We start from the raw sequence: 23,899 nt of genomic DNA, 5'->3' as shown, positions 1-23,899 counted from the left end.
ATATATCCTCCAAAATTAGAAGAACTTAGAGAAGCAAATTATTCACATGAAAAAAAAATTTAGAGAAAGTGGCATTAAATCATATGGTAATCAACTGTGAATTTTAGATAATTTGAGTTTAAGATAGGGTAAACTACAACTGTTAATTGGATTATAAAAATGATAAATTCAGTATGAGTTAATATACCAGTGGGAATAGTAATAAAGATAGTAATAAGGGGGAGAATAGGGACAAAAAAAAAGTTAGAGGACAATTTAAATAGGGTGAGAGAAGCTCTGAGTCAAAATCATGGTTAGATTTGCATAACAGTATTTTATTTAGATTTCCTTCATTTTTACCTAATGTCCCTTTTCTGTTACAGGATCTGATCACTATTATTTTGATTGTTTCTTTTAGGTGCTTCTTTCAAAAATAAAATCACTGAATAACTTTCCAATGGCAATTCCTCCCCCTACTCCTGACAAATATCTTCATAATATCATCTGGCTAGAAAATAAAGATGTTCTCATTGAGTTCTTCAAGGTAAAGATTCTGTCTTCTATTCTAACTCAGGTTCAATGATAATTGGTTTTCATTTTTCCACTCCCTAATGCAAGATTAACAAGAAAACTTATCCAAAGCAAGAATCCTTTAATGTCCAGTGAAGGGTAAGTCAAAACGGAGGCCTAGCAAAACCCAGAAGAGTAGATTTCATTTTGAGCCTGAAGGGCAAAAATATTTTTTATAATTGCGTATCTGCTTAGGATGAGTTATCTATGTTACCTGATTATTACCAATTCCATCTTAGCCTCTGTGTTCTAGGTTTGGGGTTATGGCAGTGAACAAAATAAATAAGTTCCGGCTTTCATGGACTTTGTATTATATGGACAGAGATTGACAATAAACACATCCACGAATAAATGTATAGTCTGTCAGATGGTGACAAATGCTATATGGAGAAAAGGTGAAAAAAGGGAATATAGTTAGGCAGCTATTTTATAGGGGTGGTTAGGGAAGACTGCGCTAATAAGTTTCCTTTGGAAAGAGATCTGAAATAAGTGTGGGGGCATGCCATATAGATACCCAGGAGAAGGCAAGTGCAATGCCCTGAGGTGTGTTGTGTTCAAGGAACATCACAAAGGCCCCTGTGGCCGAACCAATGATGGAGGGAGGAGATGAAGCCTAAGCAGTTGTGGAGAGCCTGAGTTTGTAGAACTTTGTAGGTCATTGTAAGGACTTTGGCTTTTACTCTCAATTAAATGGAAACAGATTGAAAGGTTTTGAAGAGACATGATCTAACTTATACTTAGAAACGATCATTTGTTGATGTGTTGAGAACAGGCTGTAAGGGGTCAAGAGCAAGCCAGGGAATCCAGTTAGGAGGTGATTACAATAATGTAGGCAAGAGATGACAGTGGCTTGGATGAGTGAAAGACTCTTGATAGGTTTTTTTTTTTTTTTTTTTTTTGGTATGCGGGCCTCTCACTGTTGTGGCCTCTCCCGTTGCGGAGCACAGGCTCCAGACACACAGGCCCAGCAGCCATGGCTCACGGGCCCAGCCGCTCCGCGGCACGTGGGATCTTCCCAGACTGGGGCACGAACCCGTGTCCCCTGCATCGGCAGGCGAACTCTCAACCACTGCGCCACCAGGGAAGCCCCCTTGATAGGTTTTGAAGAGAAAGCATATAGATGTTGATGGAGTGAGTGTTAGAGAGAAGGAATGACTTCTAGGATTTTAGTCTGAAATTAGAAAATAGTCTGAAAATAGAGTAACCATTTACTTGGATGGGGAAGAGAAGATTTATATGGGGAGGGACAAGAATTTGCTTCTGAAGAGGTTAAATTTGAGCAAGCTATTAGACATCCAAGTGGAACTGCTAAGTAGGCAGTTAGATACATGACCGGAGGGCAGGTGGGAGGCCAAACTGGGGAAAGACATTTCAGAGTTGTCAGCATAGAGCTGATATTTAAGGTCTTGAAACTTGATAATTTAAGGAATTATTACAGACATTCAAGGATCGAGTCTTGAGCTATCCAACATTTAGAGGTGGGGAGATGAGGAAGAATTAGCAAAAAGAATTGAGGATAGAAAAAGTGATCAGATTGATGTTTACCAGAGGTGGGGAGACGAAGCTGGGTGAATTGAAGAAGTGGGTCAAAGGGTACAAACTTCCAAGTTATAAGATAAATACTGGGTATACAACATGATGACTATAGTTACATAGTTATATATTTATAGTATGTTTGAAAACTGCTAAGAGAGTAGATTCTTAAAGTGCTTATCACAAGGAAAAAATTTTTTTTAACTATATGAGGTGATGTATGTTATCTAAACTTATTGTAATCATTTTGCAATATGTGTATGTCAAGTCATTATGCTGTACACCTTAAACTTATATAGTGCTGTACGTCAATTATATCTCAATAAAACTGGGAAAAAAAGAATTGAGTTATCTATCACATAGGAGGAAAATAAAAAAGAATGGTGCCCCAGAGCCAAGTGAAGAAAATATTTCAAGGAGAAAGTGATCAGCTATGTCAAATGAGGCTGAGAGATCAAATAAGATGAAGACTGAAAATTGACTATTAGATTTAATAATGTAGAGGTCAGTTTTTTTAAAAAGAGGATCCGTAAATCTGAATTTTTAGGTGAAAATTCCAAAATTTTAAAACTTGGTAACAAGTTCAGAATTTTAAAAATACAGTGCAAGCCAAACAAAATATATCTGTGGATTGGGTGTGACTCACGGACCACCAGTTTGTGGCTATTATATGAATTATAGGGATAATAACTTTTTTGTCAACTTGTTAAAACCTGTTAGATTTTTGGAATCAGGAAAACTCTGTGATGAAGAACAGTACTTGCTTTACTACAAATTTGGTTGTACTGTACCTTGTTGTCTAGTCATGGAGATTTATGTCATCTGTTTATTCATAACGAGGGGACATTTTCCTTGTTTTCTAGAAAGACAGCGATCCTAGTAGAGTTTCTACTGAGCTTTGAATATCTGATTTCATTTAGGCCATACTAGTGTTTTCTTCATGCCAGAAATATTTGAATTTTTCTTTTGAAATTGATTTCGTATTTAGTTAAATTAAGGCTTCTTTGGTTGAAAGTAACAAAACCCTACTTGAACTAGTTTAAGCAAAAGGGAAGCTTACTGAAAATATATCGTGGTGGTATACAGAAGCTAAGAAACAGTTGACTAACCTTGAGCAGGGTGAGAATCAGGCCAGCTCTGGGATATCAGTGGTAGGAATTTGTGGACCCTTCCTGTAGCACTTGGCTATGATGACTCAGTTCTCAACTCCCAGGCTCTTTGTCCCTCAGTTCAAATTCTTAAGGGAGAAATCCAACTGACTTAGCTTGAACCAGATCTCCAGCTTTGGGAAGTACAAGTGTGGCTGTGAGGGGGAGGAAACCTGACGGGCAGGGGCCATTGGGGGTAGTTTGGAAAACAGACCTCAAATAAATGAGGGTGGGAGGTGAGGGATGGGCCTGGACTGGAAAGAAGGTATCTAAAGGGTGTTTATTACAATCTGCATCCTGTTCAGTTTTTTAAAATATCCAACTTGAAAATAAAATTTGAATTTGGGGTTCTTTATAGGTAATACTTTCACAAGTATAATTAATGGACCATCCTGCAGTGAATGGGGGAGGGATGGGAAAAACAATGAGAGAGAACTCCAGAAATTAATGGTTTCCATACACCTGAGGTGACTATATATCCAGGGCACAACCTTCTTCTCCTCCTTAACCTGCCATGCCAATGCAAAGCTGCCGGACCCTCTCCACCCACTTACAGATACGGCTCACTCTTTAAGTGGCCCTTTTCCTTAATATGTTGGTTCTTAATAGCCATTTAAATCAGATTTCACTAGGATAAAGAAAAATGTGATGAATTGGGAGCACATGGGCATTATTCTCATTAGGAACAGCCCAGGGATTGCATGGATAACTAAAATTCCTGTAATAAATAAAACAAACACCCCTCATTGTAGACATTGATTTCAGTCTTGGTCTCCATCACAGCAACAATAGTTAATTTTCACTACTCCTCCCTTCTTTCACCCTTGAACTGATGTGGTTAATTAAAAAGGTAATAGTGTACAAAGATAAGCCTGAAGACAAAAGTTGAAAAAAAAAGGTCTGAAAGAGCTAGAGGGAGGATTTCAGAACGGCACCTGGGAGATTGGTTCAAGATGGCAGAGTAGAAGGATGTGCACTCACTCCCTCCTGCAAAAGTATCGGAATCACAACGAACTGCTGAACAATCATTGACAAGAAGACACTGGAACTCACCAAAAAAGGTGCCCCACATCAAAGACAAAGGAGAAGCTGCAGTGAGACGGTAGGAGGGGTGCAATCACAATAAAATCAAATCCCATAACACCTGGGTGGGTGACTCACAAACTGGAGAACAATTATACCACAGAAGTCCACCCACTGGAGTGAAGGTTCTGAGCCCCACATCAGGCTTCCCAACCTGGGGGGCTGGCAATGGGAGGAGGAGTTCCTAGAGAATCAGACTTTGAAGGCTAGCAGGATTTGACTGCAGGACTTCGACGGGACTGGGGGAAACAGAGACTCCACTCTTGAAGGGCACACACAAAGTAGTGTGCACATCAGGACCCGGGGGAAGGAGCAGTGACCCCACAGGAGACTGAACAAGACCTACCTGCTAGTGTTGGAGGGTCTCCTGCAGAGGCAGGGGATGGCTGTGGCACACCGCTGGGACAAGGTCACTGACAGCAGAAGTTCTGGGATGTACTCCTTGGCGTGAGCCCTCCCAGAGTCTGCCATTAGCCCCACCAAAGAGCCTGTAGGCTCCAGTGTTGGGTTGCATCAGGCCAAACAACCAACAGGGAGGGAACTCAGCCCCACCCATCAGCAGACAAGCAGATTAAAGTTTTGCAGAGCTCTGCCCACCAGAACAACACCCAGCTCTACCCACCACCAGTCCCTCCCATCAGGAAGCTTGCACAAGCCTCTTAGGTAGCCTCATCCACCAGAGGGAAGACAGCAGAAGCAAGAAGAACTACAATCCTGCAGCCTGTGGAACAAAAACCACATTCACAGTAAGATAAACAAAATGAAAAGGCAGAGGACTATGTAGCAGATGAAGGAACAAGATAAAACCCCAGAAAAACAACTAAATGAAGTGGAGATAGGCAACCTTCCAGAAAAAGAATTCAGAATAATGATAGTAAAGATGATCCAGGACCTCGGAAAAAGAATGGAGGCAAAGATCGAGAAGATGCAAGAAATGTTTAACAAAGACCTAGAAGAATTAGAGAACAAACACCTAGAAGAATTAAAGAACAAACAAAGATGAACAATACAATAACTGAAATGAAAAATACACTAGAAGGAATCAATTGCAGAATAACTGAGGCAGAAGGACGGATAACTGACCTGGAAGACAGAATGGTGGAATTCACTGCCACAGAACAGAATAAAGAAAAAACAATGAAAAGAAATGAAGACAGCCTAAGAGACCTCTGGCGCAACATTAAACGCACCAACATTTGCATTGTAGGGATCCCAGAAGGAGTAGAGAGAAAGGACCCGAGAAAATATTTGAAGAGATTATCGTCGAGAACTTCCTGAACATGGGAAAGGAAATAGGCACCCAAGTACAGGAAGTGCAGAGAGTCCCAGGCAGGATAAATCCAAGGAGAAACACGCTGAGACACATAGTAATCAAATTGACAAAAATTAAAGGCAAAGCAAAATTATTAAGAGCCACAAGGGAAGAACGACAAATAACATACAAGGGAACTCCCATAAGGTTAACAGCTGATTTCTCAGCAGAAACAATACAAGTGAGAAGGGAGTGGCACGATATATTTAAAGTGATGAAAGGGAAGAACCTACAACCAAGATTACTCTACCCGGCAAGGATCTCATTCAGATTCGATGGAGAAATCAAAAGCTTTACAGACAAGCAAAAGCTAAGAGAATTCAGCACCACCAAACCAATTCTACAACAAACGCTAAAGGAACTTCTTAGTGGGAAACACAAGAGAAGAAAAGGACCTACAAAAACAAACCCAAAGCAATGAAGAAAATGGTCATAGGAACATACATATTGATAATTGCCTTAAATGTGAATGGATTAAATGCTCCCACCAAAAGACACAGGCTTGCTGAATGGATACAAAAACAAGACCCATGTATATGCCATCTACAAGAAACCCACTTCAGACCTAGGGACACATACAGACTGAAAGTGAGGGGATGGAAAAAGATATTCCATGCAAATGGAAATCAAAAGAAAGCTGGAGTGGCAATACTCATATCAGACAAAATAGACTTTAAAATAAAGACTATTACAAGAGAAAAAGAAGGACACTACATAATGATCAAGGAATCAATCCATGAAGAAGTTATAACAATTGTAAATATTTATGCAACCAACATAGGAGCATCTCAATACATAAGGCAAATGCTAACAGCCATAAAAGGGGAAATCAGCAGTAACACAATAATGGTAGGGGACTTTCACACCCCACTTTCACCAATGGAAAGATCATCCAAAATGAAAATAAATAAGAAAACACAAGCTTTAAATGAGACATTAAACAAGATGAGCTTAATTGATATTTATAGGACATTCCATTGGAAAACAACAGAATACACTTTCTTCTCAAATGCCCATGGAACATTCTCCAGGATAGACCATATCTTGGGTCACAAATCAAGGCTTGGTAAATTTAAGAAAATTGAAATCTTATCAAGTATCTTTTCTGACCACAACACTATGAGACAAGACGTCAATTACAGGAAAAAAACTGTAAAAAAAATACACACACATGGATGCTAAATAATATGCTACTAAATAACCAAGAGATCACTGAGGAAATCAAAGAAGAAATAAAAAAATACCTAGAAATATATGACAATGGAAACACGATGACCCAAAACCTATGGGAGGCAGCAAAAGCAGTTCTAAGAGGGAAGTTTCTAGAAACACAATCCTACCTCAAGAAACAAGAAACATCTCAAATAAACAACCTAACCTTACACCTAAAGCAATTAGAGAAAGAAGAACAGCAACAAAAAAAACCCCAAAGTTAGCAGAAGGAAAGAAATCATAAAGATCAGATCAGATATAAATGAAAAAGAAATGAAGGAAACAGTAGAAAAGATCAACAAAACTAAAAGCTGGTTGTCTGAGAAGGTAAACAAAATTGATAAACCATTAGTCAGACTCATCAAGAAAAAAAGGGAGCAGACTCAAATCAACAGAATTAGAAATGAAAAATGAGAAGTTAACGACTGCACTGCAGAAATATGAATGATCATGAGAGATTGCTGCAAGCAACAATATGCCAATAAAATGGACAACGTGAAAGTAATAGACAAATTCTTAGTAAACCACAACCTTCTGAGACTGAACCAGGAAGAAATAGGAAACATAAACAGACCAGTCACACTGAAATTGAATTTTCAATTGAAATTTCCATTTCACTGAAATTGAAGCTGTGATTAAAAATCTTCCCACAAACAAAAGCCCAGGACCAGATGGCTTCACAGGCGAATTCTATCAGACATTTAGAGAAGAGCTGACACCTATCCTTCTGAAACTATTCCAAAGTATAGCAGAGGGATGAACACTCACAAACTCATTCTATGAGGCCACCATCACCCTGATACCAAAACCAGACAGAGGTGTTACAAAAAAAGAAAACTACAGGCCAATATCACTGATGAACATTGATCCAAAAATCCTCAACAAAATACTAGCAAACAGAATCCAACAGCACATTAAAAGGATCATACACCATGATCAAGTGGGGTTTATCCCAGGGATGCAAGGATTCTTTAATATATGCAAATCAATCAATGTGATACACCATATTAACAAATTGAATAAAAATCATATGATAATCTCAATACATGCAGAAAAAGCTTTCAACAAAATTCAGCACCCATTTATGGTAAAAACTCTCCAGAAAGTAGGCATAGAGGGAACCTACCTGAACATAATAAAGGCATATATGACAAACCCACAGCCAACATCACTCTCAATGGTGAAAAACAGAAGCCATTTCCTCTAAGATTAGGAGCAAGACAAGGTTGCTCACTCTCACGACTATTATTCAACATAGTTTGGAAGTTTTAGCTATGGCAATCAGAGAAGAAAAAGAAATAAAAGGAATCTAAATAAGAAAAGAAGAAGTAAAACTGTCACTGTTTGCAGATGACATGATACTACACATAGAGAATCCTAAAGATGCTACCAGAAAACTACTAGAGCTAATCAATGAATTTGGTAGAGTAGCAGGTACAAAATTAATGCACTGAAATCTCTTGCATTCCTAAACACTAACGATGAAAAATCTGAAAGAGAAATTAAGGAAACACTTGCATTTACCATTGCAACAAAAAGAATAAAATACCTAGGAATAACCTACTAAGGAGACAAAAGACCTATATGCAGAAAACTATAAGACACTGATGAGGGAAATTAAAGATGATGCAAACAGATGGAGAGATATACTATGTTCTTGGATTGTAAGAATCAACATTGTGAAAATGACTGTACTACCCAAAGCAATCTACAGATTCAATGCAATCCTATCAAACTACCAATGGCATTTTTCACAGAACTAGAGCAAAAAATTGCACAATTTGTATGGAAATGCAAAAGACCCTGAATGATCAAAGCAGTCTTGAGAAAGAAAAACGGAGCTGGAGGAATCAGGCTCCTTGACTTCACACTATACTACAAAGCTACAGTAATCAAGACAGTATGGTACTGGCACAAAAACAGAAATATAGATCAATGGAACAGGATAGAAGCCTAGAAATAAACCCCCGCATATATGGTCACGTTATCTTTGATAAAGGAGGCAAGAGTATACAATGGAGAAAAGAAAGCCTGTTCAGTAAGTGGTGCTGGGAAAACTGGACAGCTACATGTAAAAGAATGAAATTAGAACACTTCCTAACACCATACACAAAATGAAACTCAAAATGGATTAAAGACCTAAAGGAAAGGCCAGATACTATAAAACTCTTAGAGGAAAACATAGGCGGAACTCTGTGACATAAATCACAGCAAGATTCTTTTTGACCCACCTCCTAGAGAAATGGAAATAAAAACAAAAATAAATTGGGCCTAATGAAACTTCAAAGCTTTTGCACAGCAAACAAACCGTAAACAAGGCGAAAAGACAACCCTCAGAATGGGAGAAAATATTTGCAAATGAAGCAGCTGACGAAGGATTAATCTCCGAAATATACAAGCAGCTCATGCAGCTCAATATCAAAAAAACAAGCAACCCAATCCAAAAATGGTCAGAAGACCTAAATAGACATTTCTCCAAAGAAGATATACAGATTGCCAATAAACAGATGAAAAGATGCTTGACATCGGTAATCATTAGAGAAATGCAAATCAAAACTACAGTGAGGTATCACCTCCCACTGGTCAGAATGGCCATCATCAAAAATTCTACAAACAGTAAATTCTGAAGAGGGTGTGGAGAAAAGGGAACCCTCTTGCACTGTTGGTGGGAATGTAAATTGATACAGCCACTGTGGAAAACAGTATGGAGGTTCCTTAAAAAACTACAAATAGAACTACCATATGACCCAGCAATCCCACTGCTGGGCATATACCCTGAGAAAACCATAATTATAAAGGGTCATGCCACCTAGAGGGGTGGGATAGGGAGGGTAGGAAGAAGACGCAAGAGCGAGGAGATACGGCGATATACGTTTATGTATAGCTGATTCACTTTGTTATAACAGCAGAAACTAACACACCATTGTAAAGCAATTTTACTCCAATAAAGATGTTAATAAATACATTTTTAAAAAACGGGTCATGTACCACAGTGTTCATTGCAGCACTATTTACATTAGCCAGAACATGGAAGCAACCTAACTGTCCATCAACAGATGAATGGATAAAGAGGATGTGGCACATATATACAGTGGAATATCACTCAGCCATAAAAAGAAATGAAATTGAGTTATTTGTAGTGAGGTGGATGGACCTAGAGTCTGTCATACAGAGTGAAATAAGTCAGAAAGAGAAAAACAAATACCATGTGCTAACACATATATATGGAATCTAAAAAAAAAAAATGGTTCTCATGAACCTAGGGGCAGGACAGGAATAAAGACACAGAGATAAAGAATGGACTGAGGACAGGGGGAGGGGGTAGGGTAAGATGGGACGAAGTGAAAGAGTAGCATTGACATGTATACACTACCAAATATGAAATAGATAGCTAGTGGGAAGCAGCTGCATCACACGGGGAGATCAGCTCAGTGCTTTGTGACCACCTAGAGGGGTGGGATAAGGAGGGTGGGAGGGAGACGCAAGAGGGAGGGTATATGGGGATATATGTATGTATATTACTGATTCCCTTTTTTATACAGCAGAAACTAACACAACACTCTAAAGCAAATATACTGCAATAAAGATGTTTAAAAAAAAGATAACTAATGAAAACTTGCTGTATTAAAAAAAAAAAGAATGGCACCTGCCAAAAAAAACAAAAAAACAAGGTCTGAATAATACATAAGGGGGATAATTGGCTTTAGGTGAGCTTTTAAAAAAAATATTGTGAAGTCATGCATGTTTATTTCTACACTGTAAAATAAATCAGAAGCGAAAAGTGAAAACCTTTCACTCCCCACCCCACACTTCGAGATAACTACTATGCATGACTTAAAAGTGTGTTTCCCACACATCTTTGTAAAATGCAAATCTGTCACCATAATTCTCCTGTTACAAACCTTTTAGTGGCTACCCCCTGGTTTTGGGAAAAGCCCAGACTTTTTACCGTGCCTGTGAGCCCCTTGGAGACCTGGCTTCGGCTCACCTCTCCAGTCCTGCCTCCACCTGGGCTGCAATATGACTTTCCTGGGCCCCAGGCACTTCTGCCTTTTCCTCGGTAAAAAAGCACTAAAAAAATTATACTTTATGATCGTGTTAGTATAAAGATGAATATATTAGTATTAGATGTTTTAGTATTAAGACAGTTTACTCTACCTAAAAGTTCTTTTATTTTCTTCTGATTTTAAAAGAAACTAAAACATTGTTGTAAATCCCGAAAAGTATTGTGAACCCTGGACACTGTGCCTATTGATGCCTAATGGATAACTCAGCCCTGGTCTCCACCCCTCCTTGCCTGCCTGAGATGTATTGAATCTTCTGTGATTACCCCCAGTGCAGTTATTCTGTTTACTTCTGGGTCTTTGCTTAAACTGAATCCTCTGCCGTAAATGGTCATCAACTCATCGTATCCTGGCTATCTGTTACTCTTCCTTCAGGTCTCAGCTTAGCTGTTCCTTCCTCTGTGTAGTCTCCCCTGTACACCCAAGACAGGGTCCTGTGACCTTTCTGAATTTTTTTCCCAGAGTGCCATGCCCCTGTCTCCTGATCAGAATTATTACACTTTATTGTAACCATTATCCAACCTAGCATTTATTGGGTGTTTCTACCACTCTGCTAGGTCCTAAGCAAAAGTCTACAATTTGCTTGCTTGTCCCTTTTTTACCTAAAATTTAATGAGGTATGCAAAAATGTTGTAATTCATTAAGAAACCAGAGAATATAGTTTGTTTTTATGCTTTTAAATTTATTTCTATTTAGAGAAGTAGACTGTAAAGATTTGTGTTAATTCTCTTTTTCTTTCCTTTTCTTTTCTTCTTTTTTTTTTTTTTTCTTTCAGGAAAGAGCCAAACTTGCCTGTTTTGACTATGGAGATGTCATTTGTAAAGAAGGTGAAATGCCACAAGGAATCTACTTAATTATTTCAGGAATGGCGATCGTAAGGGATTATTTATTATTTACTGAAAATGTACTTTGAAATACGTAATTATCACATAAGGAGAAATTTAGGAACTAAGATATTTTGAAATTTTTAACATAATTTGTTTTCCAGATGAAACCATTTCTGTTCAGAGTGAACACTACAGCTGAGAGATAATTATAATACCCACCATCCGAAAGGTGCTTCCCATCTTACAAAATGCTTTCATAATTATTATTTATTCCTCACAACAGTCCTGGGAGGAACAGTCTTTTGGACGTTCAGATAAGGAACCCAATACTTGGAGTGGTTGGGTTACTCACCTAAAGGAAATGAGTGTCAAGAATGAGGAAATAGACCACAACATCAGATTCTCCCAGAGGTCAGATAGGATGAAAATCATACAATTTTTAACCAGTAGGAGGCTTTTGGTGTCAGTAGAATGATAGGGACAAGAATCCTTTAGAAACTGAATACTAGTAGCTGAATCCATGGGTGAGCCCTAGCTATGACCAACATAATTCCTAGATCCTAGATGACAGTTACAAGTGACAAACCCTTATTACAGTGCAAATAATATATTTGGCTTTCTATTTTTGGAATGGGTGTTTCAGACCTTAAAAATACCAAAATTAATCATGGAAATAAACTATTATAATAAATACTAACACATGTATAGAGTTTATTAAGTGTCAGGCACTTTCCATTCATCCATTCACTCATTCATTCAACAAATATTTACTTCATTACTATCATGCAGCAGGCACTGCTCATTCTAGGCATAGAATCGACAAAAACAAAAATCGCTGTCTTCTTAGAGTTTAATTTCTAGTAGAGGCATAGAAGGAGATGGGACAATGGACAAAATACCTAAGTTAAATATATAGTATGTTAGCGGTGATGGAGAGATGAAGATGGCTAATTGTGACATTTAAAAGGGTGGTCGAGAATGGCAATATGTTATGACATTGAATCCTTACATCAACCTCATGTAAGGTGGAAAACTAATGGACAGAGAAATCAATTCATTTCCACCACCACCACCCGCCCCCCCGCCACCAATCTTTGACAGCTATTCCCCCTTCTACTTTTGAGGGCTCATGTGATTACATTGGGCCCAACAGGATAATCCAGAATCATCTCTTTAAGTTTAGCTGATTAGCAGTATCCTGAATTCTATCTGCAAAATCCCTTCACAGCAGTTCATAGATAAATGTTTGATTGAATAGCAAAGAGACAGGAATCTTGGAAGGATTTCTTTAGAATTCTGCTTGCCACAGATGTTATCCCCTTTCCTTGGTTTGCAAAAAAGCAGAGACATTCTTGATTACTCAAAAGGCCTTTGAATTGCATTCAAAATTAAATTAAAAAAAATCAAGTCCTTTGGAAGCATGAATGCCTCTGAAAGTTTGAATGATAATCACTAGGAGAGGGTACAGTTTTCATAGCAACTCCTTCAGTGACCTTTTTTCCGTTTCCTGTGTCTTGAACAATAGCTTTCCTCTTTGATATTTACAGCTAAACTTTCTGGAAAGTTGTGTAATCCTTCTGGTTGATTCCCGCATCTTCCTCCTGAAATCTGATACCTTTCTTTACCCCCACCTACACCTACCAGTTCTTTTCCTGAAGTAACCCAACCATCCTGTGTTCATCCTAAAACCTTTTCCTGTTAATGTCTCATGGTAATTATTCTTAAGCATCTTCAGGGAAGCAAGGCTTCTACTGAAATCACGGCTTGGTTTGGAGGCATATTAATTCATGATATCCGATTTATGCATCCATGCAACCAGAAGTTTTTTCCACCTGAGACACTAGCCTATTATGCTAAGAATATCTAATAGATATTATGCTAATATCTAATAGAGTGGCATTAGTGGCAGACTGCAATGACTACTTTTGGTAGAATTTTTATACAAGGGAGGTAAATAGGGGTCATCTGTAAAGCTAAAGATTAGAAACAATCTTGCCTTGGAGAGTTGAAATGTGAAAGGAACCATGATTCTTGTGAAGCCTAATTCCTCCTTTACACCTGAAAGGATTCATAAAGAATGTTTTCCTTCCATTGTAATAATTGCAAGAAAAACTGGGAGCTCCTGGGGTTTGGTCAAGGGCTTTTAATTTTATATTTCCCTTGGCACAATATTTTCCCCTTTGCAGCTGCAGAGTTCACCTCCTACCTTTGGAATAGACAGGAGCCTAAGGGCTGATAGAGAGTCCGTGACCAGGTTTACAGAGTACTGTACTAGTGGAGACATAATTGGAGAGTTGAGTTGTCTGCTTAAGTGTGAAATTGAATATACTGCCATCTGTGAAACTATTTTACAGGTAAGAAACTGGTTCAGTATATATTGTGAGTTGTTAGTTAATTCTTCCTCAAGTCAATAAGGAGTGCCAGCATCTTTGTTCCTCTGGGTTCTGATATCTTATTTAGTCACCCAACCAGCTACTGTGAAGCAGGTGTAGACTAGCTGAGAGAGGCCAGTTTAGTGTCTCACATCTGCTATGGGATCTGGAGGCTGATATTTTAACCAAGGAGACTATGCCAGTTTTTTTTATTAAAAGAGAAAATATCTAACTTTTGATGTTATGAAGATAAGGAAAATATATATGTAAAATGCCTGGCACGTTTAGATGCTCAATAAATGGCCACCATAATGAGAGTGGTGTTTTTAAAGTATACTTGTGTTTCAACCCTCTGTCTTCCATTTTTCACTTGCTAAATAAGAAGTTTATTTAACAAATAAATGGCCTGATATTGCACTAGCTGTGGGCGATTCAAATTGAAATTAGTGAAAGTTCCCACTTACAAAAAATTTTCAAGCTTTTGGGACTGATAGATGCAACAGAGCAGTGTCCAGAGTCTTAGGAGTGTGACAAACAGAAAGGAATGTCACCTTATCAGTTTCATACCATTTCATTTTTGGAAGAGGATAGAAGGCATGAATGTATTCACAAGGCTGAATTGAATTCACTGAATTTCAGGTAAATGAACTTCAGTGAGTTCTGAAAGAGTTGTCTTCCTTATTTGGATTGTCGCTTTGCTGGAAACAAATACTATGAATGAGCCAACGTAACCTACTGTGACAATAAAAATAGATAAGTTTATGTGGCTTAGTTCCTTAATCTTGGGCTCATGATTGTCCTACCTATTGATTGGTATAAAGTTTCCTGGCCTGTTTTTAAGTCTATAGCTTTAATTGGACTGTACATTCTATCATCTTATGCTTAAACGGCAGAGTATCATAATTACTATACTAGAGTTGATAGTTTTTTCTAGGAGGTTAGGTGAAGATGAAATCTACAGGCATTTTTTTTTTTTCTGATGGTCTTGTAATTTAGTTTCAAATCAAGCATACTGTTTGATACCTTGTCATTTCAGGCTTGCTTTATCTCTCTGGAGGATTTATATGAAGGCTTTGATGTCTTCTGGCCATCCCTGGAATATAAAATATGGCTGAAGCTTGCTCTCAGTATTGCCTATCAGTATTTTGAATCAAGTCTCATTGATGAGGTAAGTTGCATGATTAAAATATGAGTGAAATTTTATTTACTGTATTTTTTACAAAATGCATTTCATATTTTGGAGACAAAGAAAGGAAGGTGTGTCTGATCTTTCAAAGTAATACTTCAGAGTCCTCATCACTCGCTTATCCTGACTTCCTATAGGTCATCAGTCCCCTTGTGACAGCTGATTTTCCCAGGCTACCTGCAGTCATCCCTTAAAAATAATAAAGTCAGCAAATCTTAAATAGGTAGATCCCCAAGAATCAAGCATAGCATTAATTAGAATGCGTTAATGAGCATTGTCTGGTGTTTATTATAGTCTACTCTATCTACCTACGTTAATATAAATCTCCTGCCTTTTCAAATTTTTACTGAGTTTACTAAGCCTCATCTATGAACTTTCTCTCCAGAAAGTAGTGGTTCAAGTCTGTTCTTGGACTGCACAATTTACAACCCCATATTTACATCCCATTTAGTAATTTTTTGAGCCCCTACCATGAGTCAGCAACTGGAGAAGTGACAGACCTGAAGTTCAACAATATTCATTGAATTGTGAGATATATATATATATATATATATATATATGAATATAAATATTGGGTTAAAAAATTAGCATGTCTCAGGAGAATGAGAAGAGAAGCCACAGACTGGGAGAAAATATTTGCAAAAGACACATCAGATAAAGAACTATTATCCAGAATATACGAAGAGCTTTTAAAACTCAACAGTAGGGAAAAAAAACAGCCTGATTAAAAAATGGGCCAAAGATCATAACAGACACCTTATCAAAGAAGATATACAAATGGCAAATAAACATAGGAAAAGATGCTCCACATCCTATGTCATCAGGGAAATGCAAGTTAAAACAACAATGTGATACCACTACAAACCTATTAATTCGCCAATATTTGGAACACTGACAACACCACATGCTGGCAAGGGTATGGAGCAACAGGAACTCTCATTCATTGCTGGTGAGAATGCGAAATGGTACATAGCCACTTTGGAAGACAGTTTGGCGGTTTCTTACAAAACTAACATACTCTTGCCATATGACCCAGCAATCACTCTCTTTGATATTTACCCAAAGGAGTTCAAAACTTATGTCCACACAAAAACCTACACATGGATTTTTTTAAAAACTGAAGTATATTTGATTTACAGTGTTCTGTTAGTTTCAGGTGTACAGCAAAGTGATTCTGTTATGTGTATATATATATATATATATATATATATATATATATATATATATATACTTTTTCCTTATATATTATTAAAAAATATTGAGTATAGTTCCCTGTGCTATACAGTAGATCCTTGCTGTCTGTCTATTTTATATATAGTAGTGTGTATTTTATATATATTAGTGTGTATATGTTTATTCCTCCCCTCTCTTTCCCCTTTGGTAACCATAAGTTTGTTTTCTGTGTCTGTGGGTCTATTTCTGTTTTGTATATAAGCTTATTTGTATCATCGTTTTTTTTAGATTCCACATACAAGTGATGTCATATGATATTTGTCTTTATCTGGCTTACTTCACTTAGTATGATAATCTCTAGGTCAATCCATTGTTGCTGCAAATGGCATTATTTCATTCTTTTTTATGGCTGAATAATATTCCATTGAATATATATACCACATCTTCTTTATCCATTCATCTGTTGATGGACATTTAGGTTGCTTCCATGTCTTGGCTATTGTAAATAGTGCTGCAGTGAACACTGGGGTGCATATATCTTTTCAAATTATGGTATTCTCTGGATATATGCCCAAGAATGTGATTGCAGGATCATATGGTAGCTCGTTTTTAGTTTTTTAAGGAACCTCCATACTGTTCTCCACAGTGGCTGCATCAATTTACATTCCCACCAACAGCATAGGAGGGTTCCCTTTTCTCCACACCCTCTCCAGCATTTATTATTTGTAGACTTTTTGATGATGGCCATTCTGACCAGTGTGAGGTGATACCTCATTGTAGTTTTGATGTGCACTTCTCTAATAATTAGCGATGTTGAGCATCTTTTCATGTACCTTTTGGCCATCTGCATGTTTTCTTTGGAGAAATGTCTGTTTAGGTCTTCTGCCCATTTTTTGATTTGTTTGTTTGTTTTTTTGATATTGAGCTGTGTGAGCTGTTTGTATATTTTGGAGATTAATCCCTTGTCGGTTACATCATTTGCAAATATTTTCTCCCATTCTGTAGGTTTTCTGTTTGTTTTGTTTATGAAAAACCTACACACAAATGTTTATAATACCTTATTCATAATTGCCAAAACTTGGAAGCGATCAAGATGTTTTTCAGTAGATGAATGGATAAACTGTGGTACTTCCAGACAATGGAATATTATTCAGTGCTAAAAAGAAATGAGTTATTAAGCCATGAAAAAGACATGGAAGAAATTTAAATGCATATTACTAAGTGAAAGAAGCCATCTGAAAAGGCTACATACTCTATGGTTCCAACAATAGGACTTTCTGGAAAAGGCAAAACTATGAAGACAATAAAAAGATCAATGATTGCTAGGAGTTGGGGTGAGGAGGCATGAACAGGTAGAGCACAGAGGATTTTTAAGGCAATGAAAATACTCTACGATACATGTATGATGGATACCTGTCTTTATACATTTGTCCAAACCCATAGAATGTACAACATCAACAGTGAAACCTAATGCAAACTATGGACTTTGGGTGATTATGTGTATCAGTGTAGATTCAGCGGTTGTAATAAATGTACCACTCTGGTGGAGAATGTTGATAATAGGGGAGGCTATGCATGTATAAGGGCAGGGGGTTATGAGAAATCTCTGTACCTTCCTCTCAGTTTTGCTGTGAATCTAAAACTACTCTAAAAAATTGTCTTAAAAAATCAGCACATCATGCTAAGGCAGTCAGTCTTTTACTATGTGGCAATAATATTTTTCGGAAAAACTTTAACAGAAGGGTAAGGAGATGTAGATTCTTTTCCTTTTGCTTTGCCTCTTCATGAGCAGTAGGACAAGTTTAGAGTCTACTTTGAAACTCCAGAGGAGAGAATTGGGACCCAAAAGTTGAAACTCTATGGAGTGAGACTTAACTCAATAATAAGGTGAATGTCCTTTCATTTTTAAAAAATTCACAAGCAACACATATTCATTATATAAATTTAAAAAACACAGTTACAAAATGTAAGAAGATAATAATAATTTTCTACCCCAATTTACTCCCCAGAAAATCTCTGTTTAACATTTTGGCTTATTTCCTTCTAGTCTTTTTTCATTAAAGAACTAACCAAGTAAGACTTTTTAAAACCCCCAAAGACTAACAAGATTACGCTGAACACCCTCCTCTAGACCACACAATTCAAATTTTATATGCATTTAAAAACCAAAATAGCTTTTTATGAGATTTTTCTGGTTGTAAAATTCTAGATAAGTTTGCTAATTTTCTTATGTTTTTGGTGCCCCAACTATGCCGGTGCCCTCAGCAATTAAGTGTTTGATTTGCATGTCAGGGACCAAGATCTGAGGGCTGAATCATGTAGCTGTGTACTTCCTGTGGCTGGAAATGTTCAGAATGAGTTGATGGCCGCTGTCAGGGCACCGTCCAAGAGATTACTACTGTTGGACTGACCTCTAAGCTCCTATATTAGTTTGCTGGGGCTTCTGTCACAAGGTACTGCAAACTGGGTGACTTAAATGACAGAAATTTATTGTCTCACAGTTCTCAAGCCTAGAAATCTGAAATCAAGGTCCTGGCAGTACTGGTTCCTACTGAGGGCTATGGTGGAGAATCTAGTCCAGGCCTCCCTCCTTGGCCTGTAGACAGCTGTCTTCATCTTCACATGGAGTTCCCCTTGTATGTATGTCTGTGTTCAAATTTCCCCTTTTCATAAGGGCACCAGTCATATTGGATTAGGTGTCCACCCTGTTGCAGTTTGACCTCATCTTATCTTAAACAATTACATCTGCAATGACCCTATTTCCAAATAAGGTAACATTCTGAGGTACTGGGGTTTAAGACTTCAATATATAAATTTTGGAGGGACACAATTCAATCCATAACAGCTCTCTTCTAGCTCTAAAATCTATGTTTATGAGCCTTGGCGTATGCTTAAGTTTTGTTTTGTTTTGTTTGTTTCCTTGTCAAGTGGGACCTTTGCTTACTGCAAGATAAAACCTCTGCATATTTAGGACTCTGGTTCTTGTGTGAATAGAAATCCAAGAGGCATAGCTGACTGCCCTGCTGTGGCTGATTATAAATAAATCAGGGCTGGGCAACCACATTCAGGGCCACTAAACAGTAGCAATATAAAAGCTCTGAATTCAGAATCTTGTCAGTATAAAAGTTCTGAATTCAGAATCTTGTCAGAAGTCATTCTGAACTCCAAATAAATTCTATCTGTTGGCCCCAGGGTCTATTTGCCCTTTGGCATCCTCAAAGAACTCAGCTAAATCAGTGAATTTGCTTTCTTCTTCTTTTTTTAAACTTTTGATCTTTCATTTATTTTAGTCATTTTTTTTTTTTTTTTTTTTTTTTTTTTTTGCGGTACGCGGGACTCTCACTGTTCTGGCCTCTCCCCTTGCGGAGCACAGGCTCTGGACGCGCAGGCTCAGCGGCCATGGCTCACGGGCCCAGCCGCTCCGCTGCATGTGGGATCTTCCCAGACCGGGGCACGAACCCGTGTCCCCTGCATCGGCAGGCGGACTCTCAGCCACTGCGCCACCAGGGAAGCCCCCTCTTCACCTATTTTATCCAACCTCCCACCTCCCCTCCCCTCTGGCAACCACCATTTTGCTCTCTGTATCTTTAAGTCGTTTTCTGTTTTGTTTTGTTTGTTCATTTGTTTTGTTTTTTAGATTGCACATGTAAGTGAGATCATATGGTATTTGTCTTTCTCTATCTGACTTATTTCACTTCGCTCTAGGTTCATCCATGTTGTCGCAAATGGCAAGATTTCATTCTTTTTTATGACGGAGTAGTATTTCATTCCATATATATATATATACTGACTTAGAGGTCAGTCCAACAGTCCAACAGTATATATATATATACCACATCTTCTTTATCCATTCATCTATCAATGACATTTAGGTTGCTTCCATATCTTGGCTATTGTAAATCATGTTGCAGTGAGCATAGGGGTGCATATATCTTTTCAAATTAGTGTTTTTATTTTCTTTGGGTAAATACCCAGAAGTGGTATTGCTGGATCATATGGTAGTTTTATTAATTTTTTGAGGAACCTCCTACTATTTCCCATAGTGGCTGCACCAGTTTACAATCCCAGCAACAGTGCACGAAGGTTCCCTTTTCTCCACATCCTTGCCAACACTTATTTGTTGTCTTTTTGATGATGGCCATTCTCATAAGTGTGAGCTGGTTTCCATTTCCTTGATGGTTAATGATGTCGAGCATCTTTTCATGTGGAATATGCTTTCTTCTTGATACCGTGTGTCATTTTGTATGATTTATAGGACAAAATCTCATTTTATTTTAGGACTTAAAGTTTCAGAAGTGCGTGGCCCTCAATCATGCATATGTGGAGACTTTATCAAGCTATAACGAAATGACTATTGATAATGTGAACATGAAATTCGTTATTCTTGTATACGGCAGTGTTATTGATACTAAGACAGAGGTACCATATCTTGCACCTTGCATTTTACCTAAAACCTGTGAACAGGTAAGGAGGATCATTTCTAAAGAGTCATTTGCTTTTCATTGTGCCCCATAAGTGACTTTAAAACTCAACCAACCACCTTAAAGGGAAATTTAACCTAGAAAGACCCTATAGTTCTCACCTGCCCTTAACAAAACAGTCGAAATGTACCCAGGGCTTCTGTGTACTGTTGTACAAGTTGTGCCCTGCACAAGAGTGTCACTGAGGGACAAGGGGGGCAGGAATCTGCCTGCTCTCTACTTGCCAAGCTGTTTGTCCTGGCATGGGCTGTGCGTCCACAGAGGAAGGACGGGGTACACTTTTCCTAATTCACGCCAGGGCAATGACACTGCTTGCTAGCATGGCTCTGGAAGTTATCTGCGCTGGCTGATAAGAAGGGAGATGCATTGGGGCCATGTCACTTTGCTGACACATTAGGGGCTAGGGGCACAACTTGACAGAGGGCCCTGGGCCTCATCATTCCACGCCTCTGTAAGGAAGGGGGAAGTGTGAACACCTGGGACATAACAGGGGATGGGAAGAGTAGAAGTCAGGTCCCTACTGGGCCAAGCCATGCTGTCGGACCACAGGAGTGATGTGAGGACAGAGCCCAAGAATGAGGAGGACCAAGAGGCCATGAAAAGAGCTGACATCTCTTTCATCTGGTAAAAAGTTTGGGAGAGACCCTTTCTGCTTGTTCAGGCTGGGAACGTTCACTAATTTAATGAAATTTTACATCCTGGAAAAGTTGGTAAATCTCCTAAAAAGTGCATTTACCACTTTCCTAACCAACGTTCTTATTTTGTCAACCTCTCAACAATTCAGAGGGTGAAGGTAATTTAAATGTTTTTTTTAAACAGAAAATGAAAATTTAGCTTTGAAACAAGGGGTGGGGAACAGTGGGAGCAATCCCACAGTTTAGTTTAAGACACTAGAGTTAGGAGTCAGGCATACTTGGATTTAAAACCTGACACCTGTGCCCACTAGGTGTGTGAGCGGAGGAAAGGTGCCTTCTGACCCTCAGTTTCCTCTTAGTAAGATGAGGATAATAGCAGCAGTCGTCTCATAAGGTTCTTGTGGGGATTCAATGAGATAATATGTGATAATATCTAGAAATTATCGATAGTTATAATTGTTACTTATGTATGCTCCTTGCATTCTGGGAGGGCAGATTCTGTGGCACATGGGGCAAAAGCTTGAGGAAGAGAGCTCTTTTTCCTATCTGGGAAGGCTGGGCCCTGAGCCCTTGAATGTCAGTGTCAGAATAAAAGTAACTCAGTGGATGCTGGGGATTCCATTTTCCAAATTCGTTCCAAGTAAGGTGTAGAAATTTCTTTTCTGATGTTTACAAATACCCAAAAGATAACCTCCTGGTCCAAGACTTTTTGAAACAAGGTTAAAGAGGATTTGAAATGAGAAAGATAGAGCTTAGGTTGGAGGCTGAGTTCTAGGCTTTGGCTTATTTCTTATATTCTTTGGAAAGGTTAGGAAGCAGCCATCTTAGAGATCAAAGAATGCTCTTTTGACTAATTTTGACTTTTCTCCTTTAGGTGGAGGGAACTTCAGATTTAAGCAAGCTGCTGGTTATCCAAGCACCTGCGCCTGCCGAAAATAATAATAATGCCAAGGTCATGGGTAAGGGGTAGCCCTTTAGTGGTAAGAAAACCACTGAGAAGGAATTTTGTTACATGTAAGATTGATATTCTAAGAAAATGGTTTGAGGGTGTTGTGTGGGTTTATCATCCATCTCCATTCTTGGGCCCTCCCTGGCTGCCACATTGCTTCTGGGAGGTCACATATCGGAGACTTCCAGACACTGAAATCCAGGTGGCTCTTACTCTCTCTCGTGCCTTTCCCTCCACAACCTTGTGGGAGGACAGCAGCTTCTACCTTGTACTCTGATCCTGTAGGCTGGAGCCCCGTAGTGCTGTTGGGGGCAGAGCAGGAATGGGGAGGGGATAGACTCACACAGCAGGCCCAGGTGTGGGAGCCGGTTTTCTCTCAACGACCAAAGGGAATATAGAATCTGACCCATGCTCATTGAAAGCCACGGTCATAGCCACAATTCGGGTGACTTGCTTTGAGGTGCACTTTGATAGTCACTAAGTAATTATTGTCACTAAATGCATATTAGTACCCAATTGCTTATATCATGGTGCTAAGCATACTATAAAGAAGACTAGATAGGAAGGCCTTGCTGTAGGGAAAATACATTCGAGATCTTTCACTCAGTGCTCAGCATCCTGCCTTACCAAGCCTAGTGTCACCATTTTCCCAGCTACCCCAGCTTGAAAACACAATCAACCTTGATTTGCTCCTCTAATTAGCACCATCCCAGTGCTTACAATTCATGTAACCTGCTAGCCCAGGCATTCTTAATGAATTGTTAATTTGTGGGGGAGGTGGTTACGTGATTTCAAATTGTGTGCATAGAGGGCACATTTTATCAATAGTTTACATCTCAGTGTTACTCATTTGCATAATTCTTATAAAATGCAGCCCCACAGTATGCTGCTGGGCACTGTGCAAAGCACTAGTTGGTGAGTGAGCGAACAAGGCCTCTGCCCTTGTCAGGAGGAGAGATATTCAAGAAGTAATTTCACTTCTCCCCTAGAAGCAAATTCAACCTCAGACATTCTTACAGCTCACTTTGCATGCCCTGTTCTGGGGGTCATACGCAGCACCATGATATTGGGAGCTCCCTCTGCTCCTGGGTCTCCTGTCCAAGTTGGCGAACACTGAGGTGACCATCACCCCAGCCTTCACAGTGTCTTTAGGTCTGCCACTTTGCTACTTCCCCAGCACTCTTGGGGCACAGGAGTGTATGGCAAGGCTGGGAGCTCAGGGTCTAATGTCAGCCCCCTTAGGGCACCCTGAGGGCTATTTTAGAGTGAGGGAAATATATATCACTCTGCATTCCACGATGTGTTTGGGAGGAAAGTCACAAATGGTAGGCCCATGGACTTGATCCAGCCAGTACACTGGATTTGGCCCACATAC

General features: G+C 38.8%; 1 protein-coding gene across 1 annotated transcript in view; it reads left to right on the top strand.

Moving 5' to 3' along the window:
• Nucleotides 1–22,545, top strand: part of SLC9C2 (solute carrier family 9 member C2 (putative)) — a 53,081-nt gene extending 30,536 nt beyond the window's left edge. The window contains exons 5-9 of the mRNA XM_060015994.1: nt 398–523; nt 11,677–11,775; nt 15,137–15,268; nt 20,738–20,923; nt 22,450–22,545. Of these exons, the coding sequence (XP_059871977.1) occupies nt 398–523; nt 11,677–11,775; nt 15,137–15,268; nt 20,738–20,923; nt 22,450–22,545 (639 nt within the window). The remainder of the gene's footprint in view (nt 1–397; nt 524–11,676; nt 11,776–15,136; nt 15,269–20,737; nt 20,924–22,449) is intronic.
• The last annotated feature ends 1,354 nt before the right edge of the window (nt 22,546–23,899 follow it).

The sequence above is a fragment of the Delphinus delphis genome, chromosome 1 (genome assembly GCF_949987515.2).
Source record: "Delphinus delphis chromosome 1, mDelDel1.2, whole genome shotgun sequence".
Taxonomy (NCBI): Eukaryota; Metazoa; Chordata; class Mammalia; order Artiodactyla; family Delphinidae; genus Delphinus; species Delphinus delphis.
The sequence above is the reverse complement of the archived record's forward strand: the minus strand, read 5'-3'. Positions and strand labels throughout refer to the sequence as shown.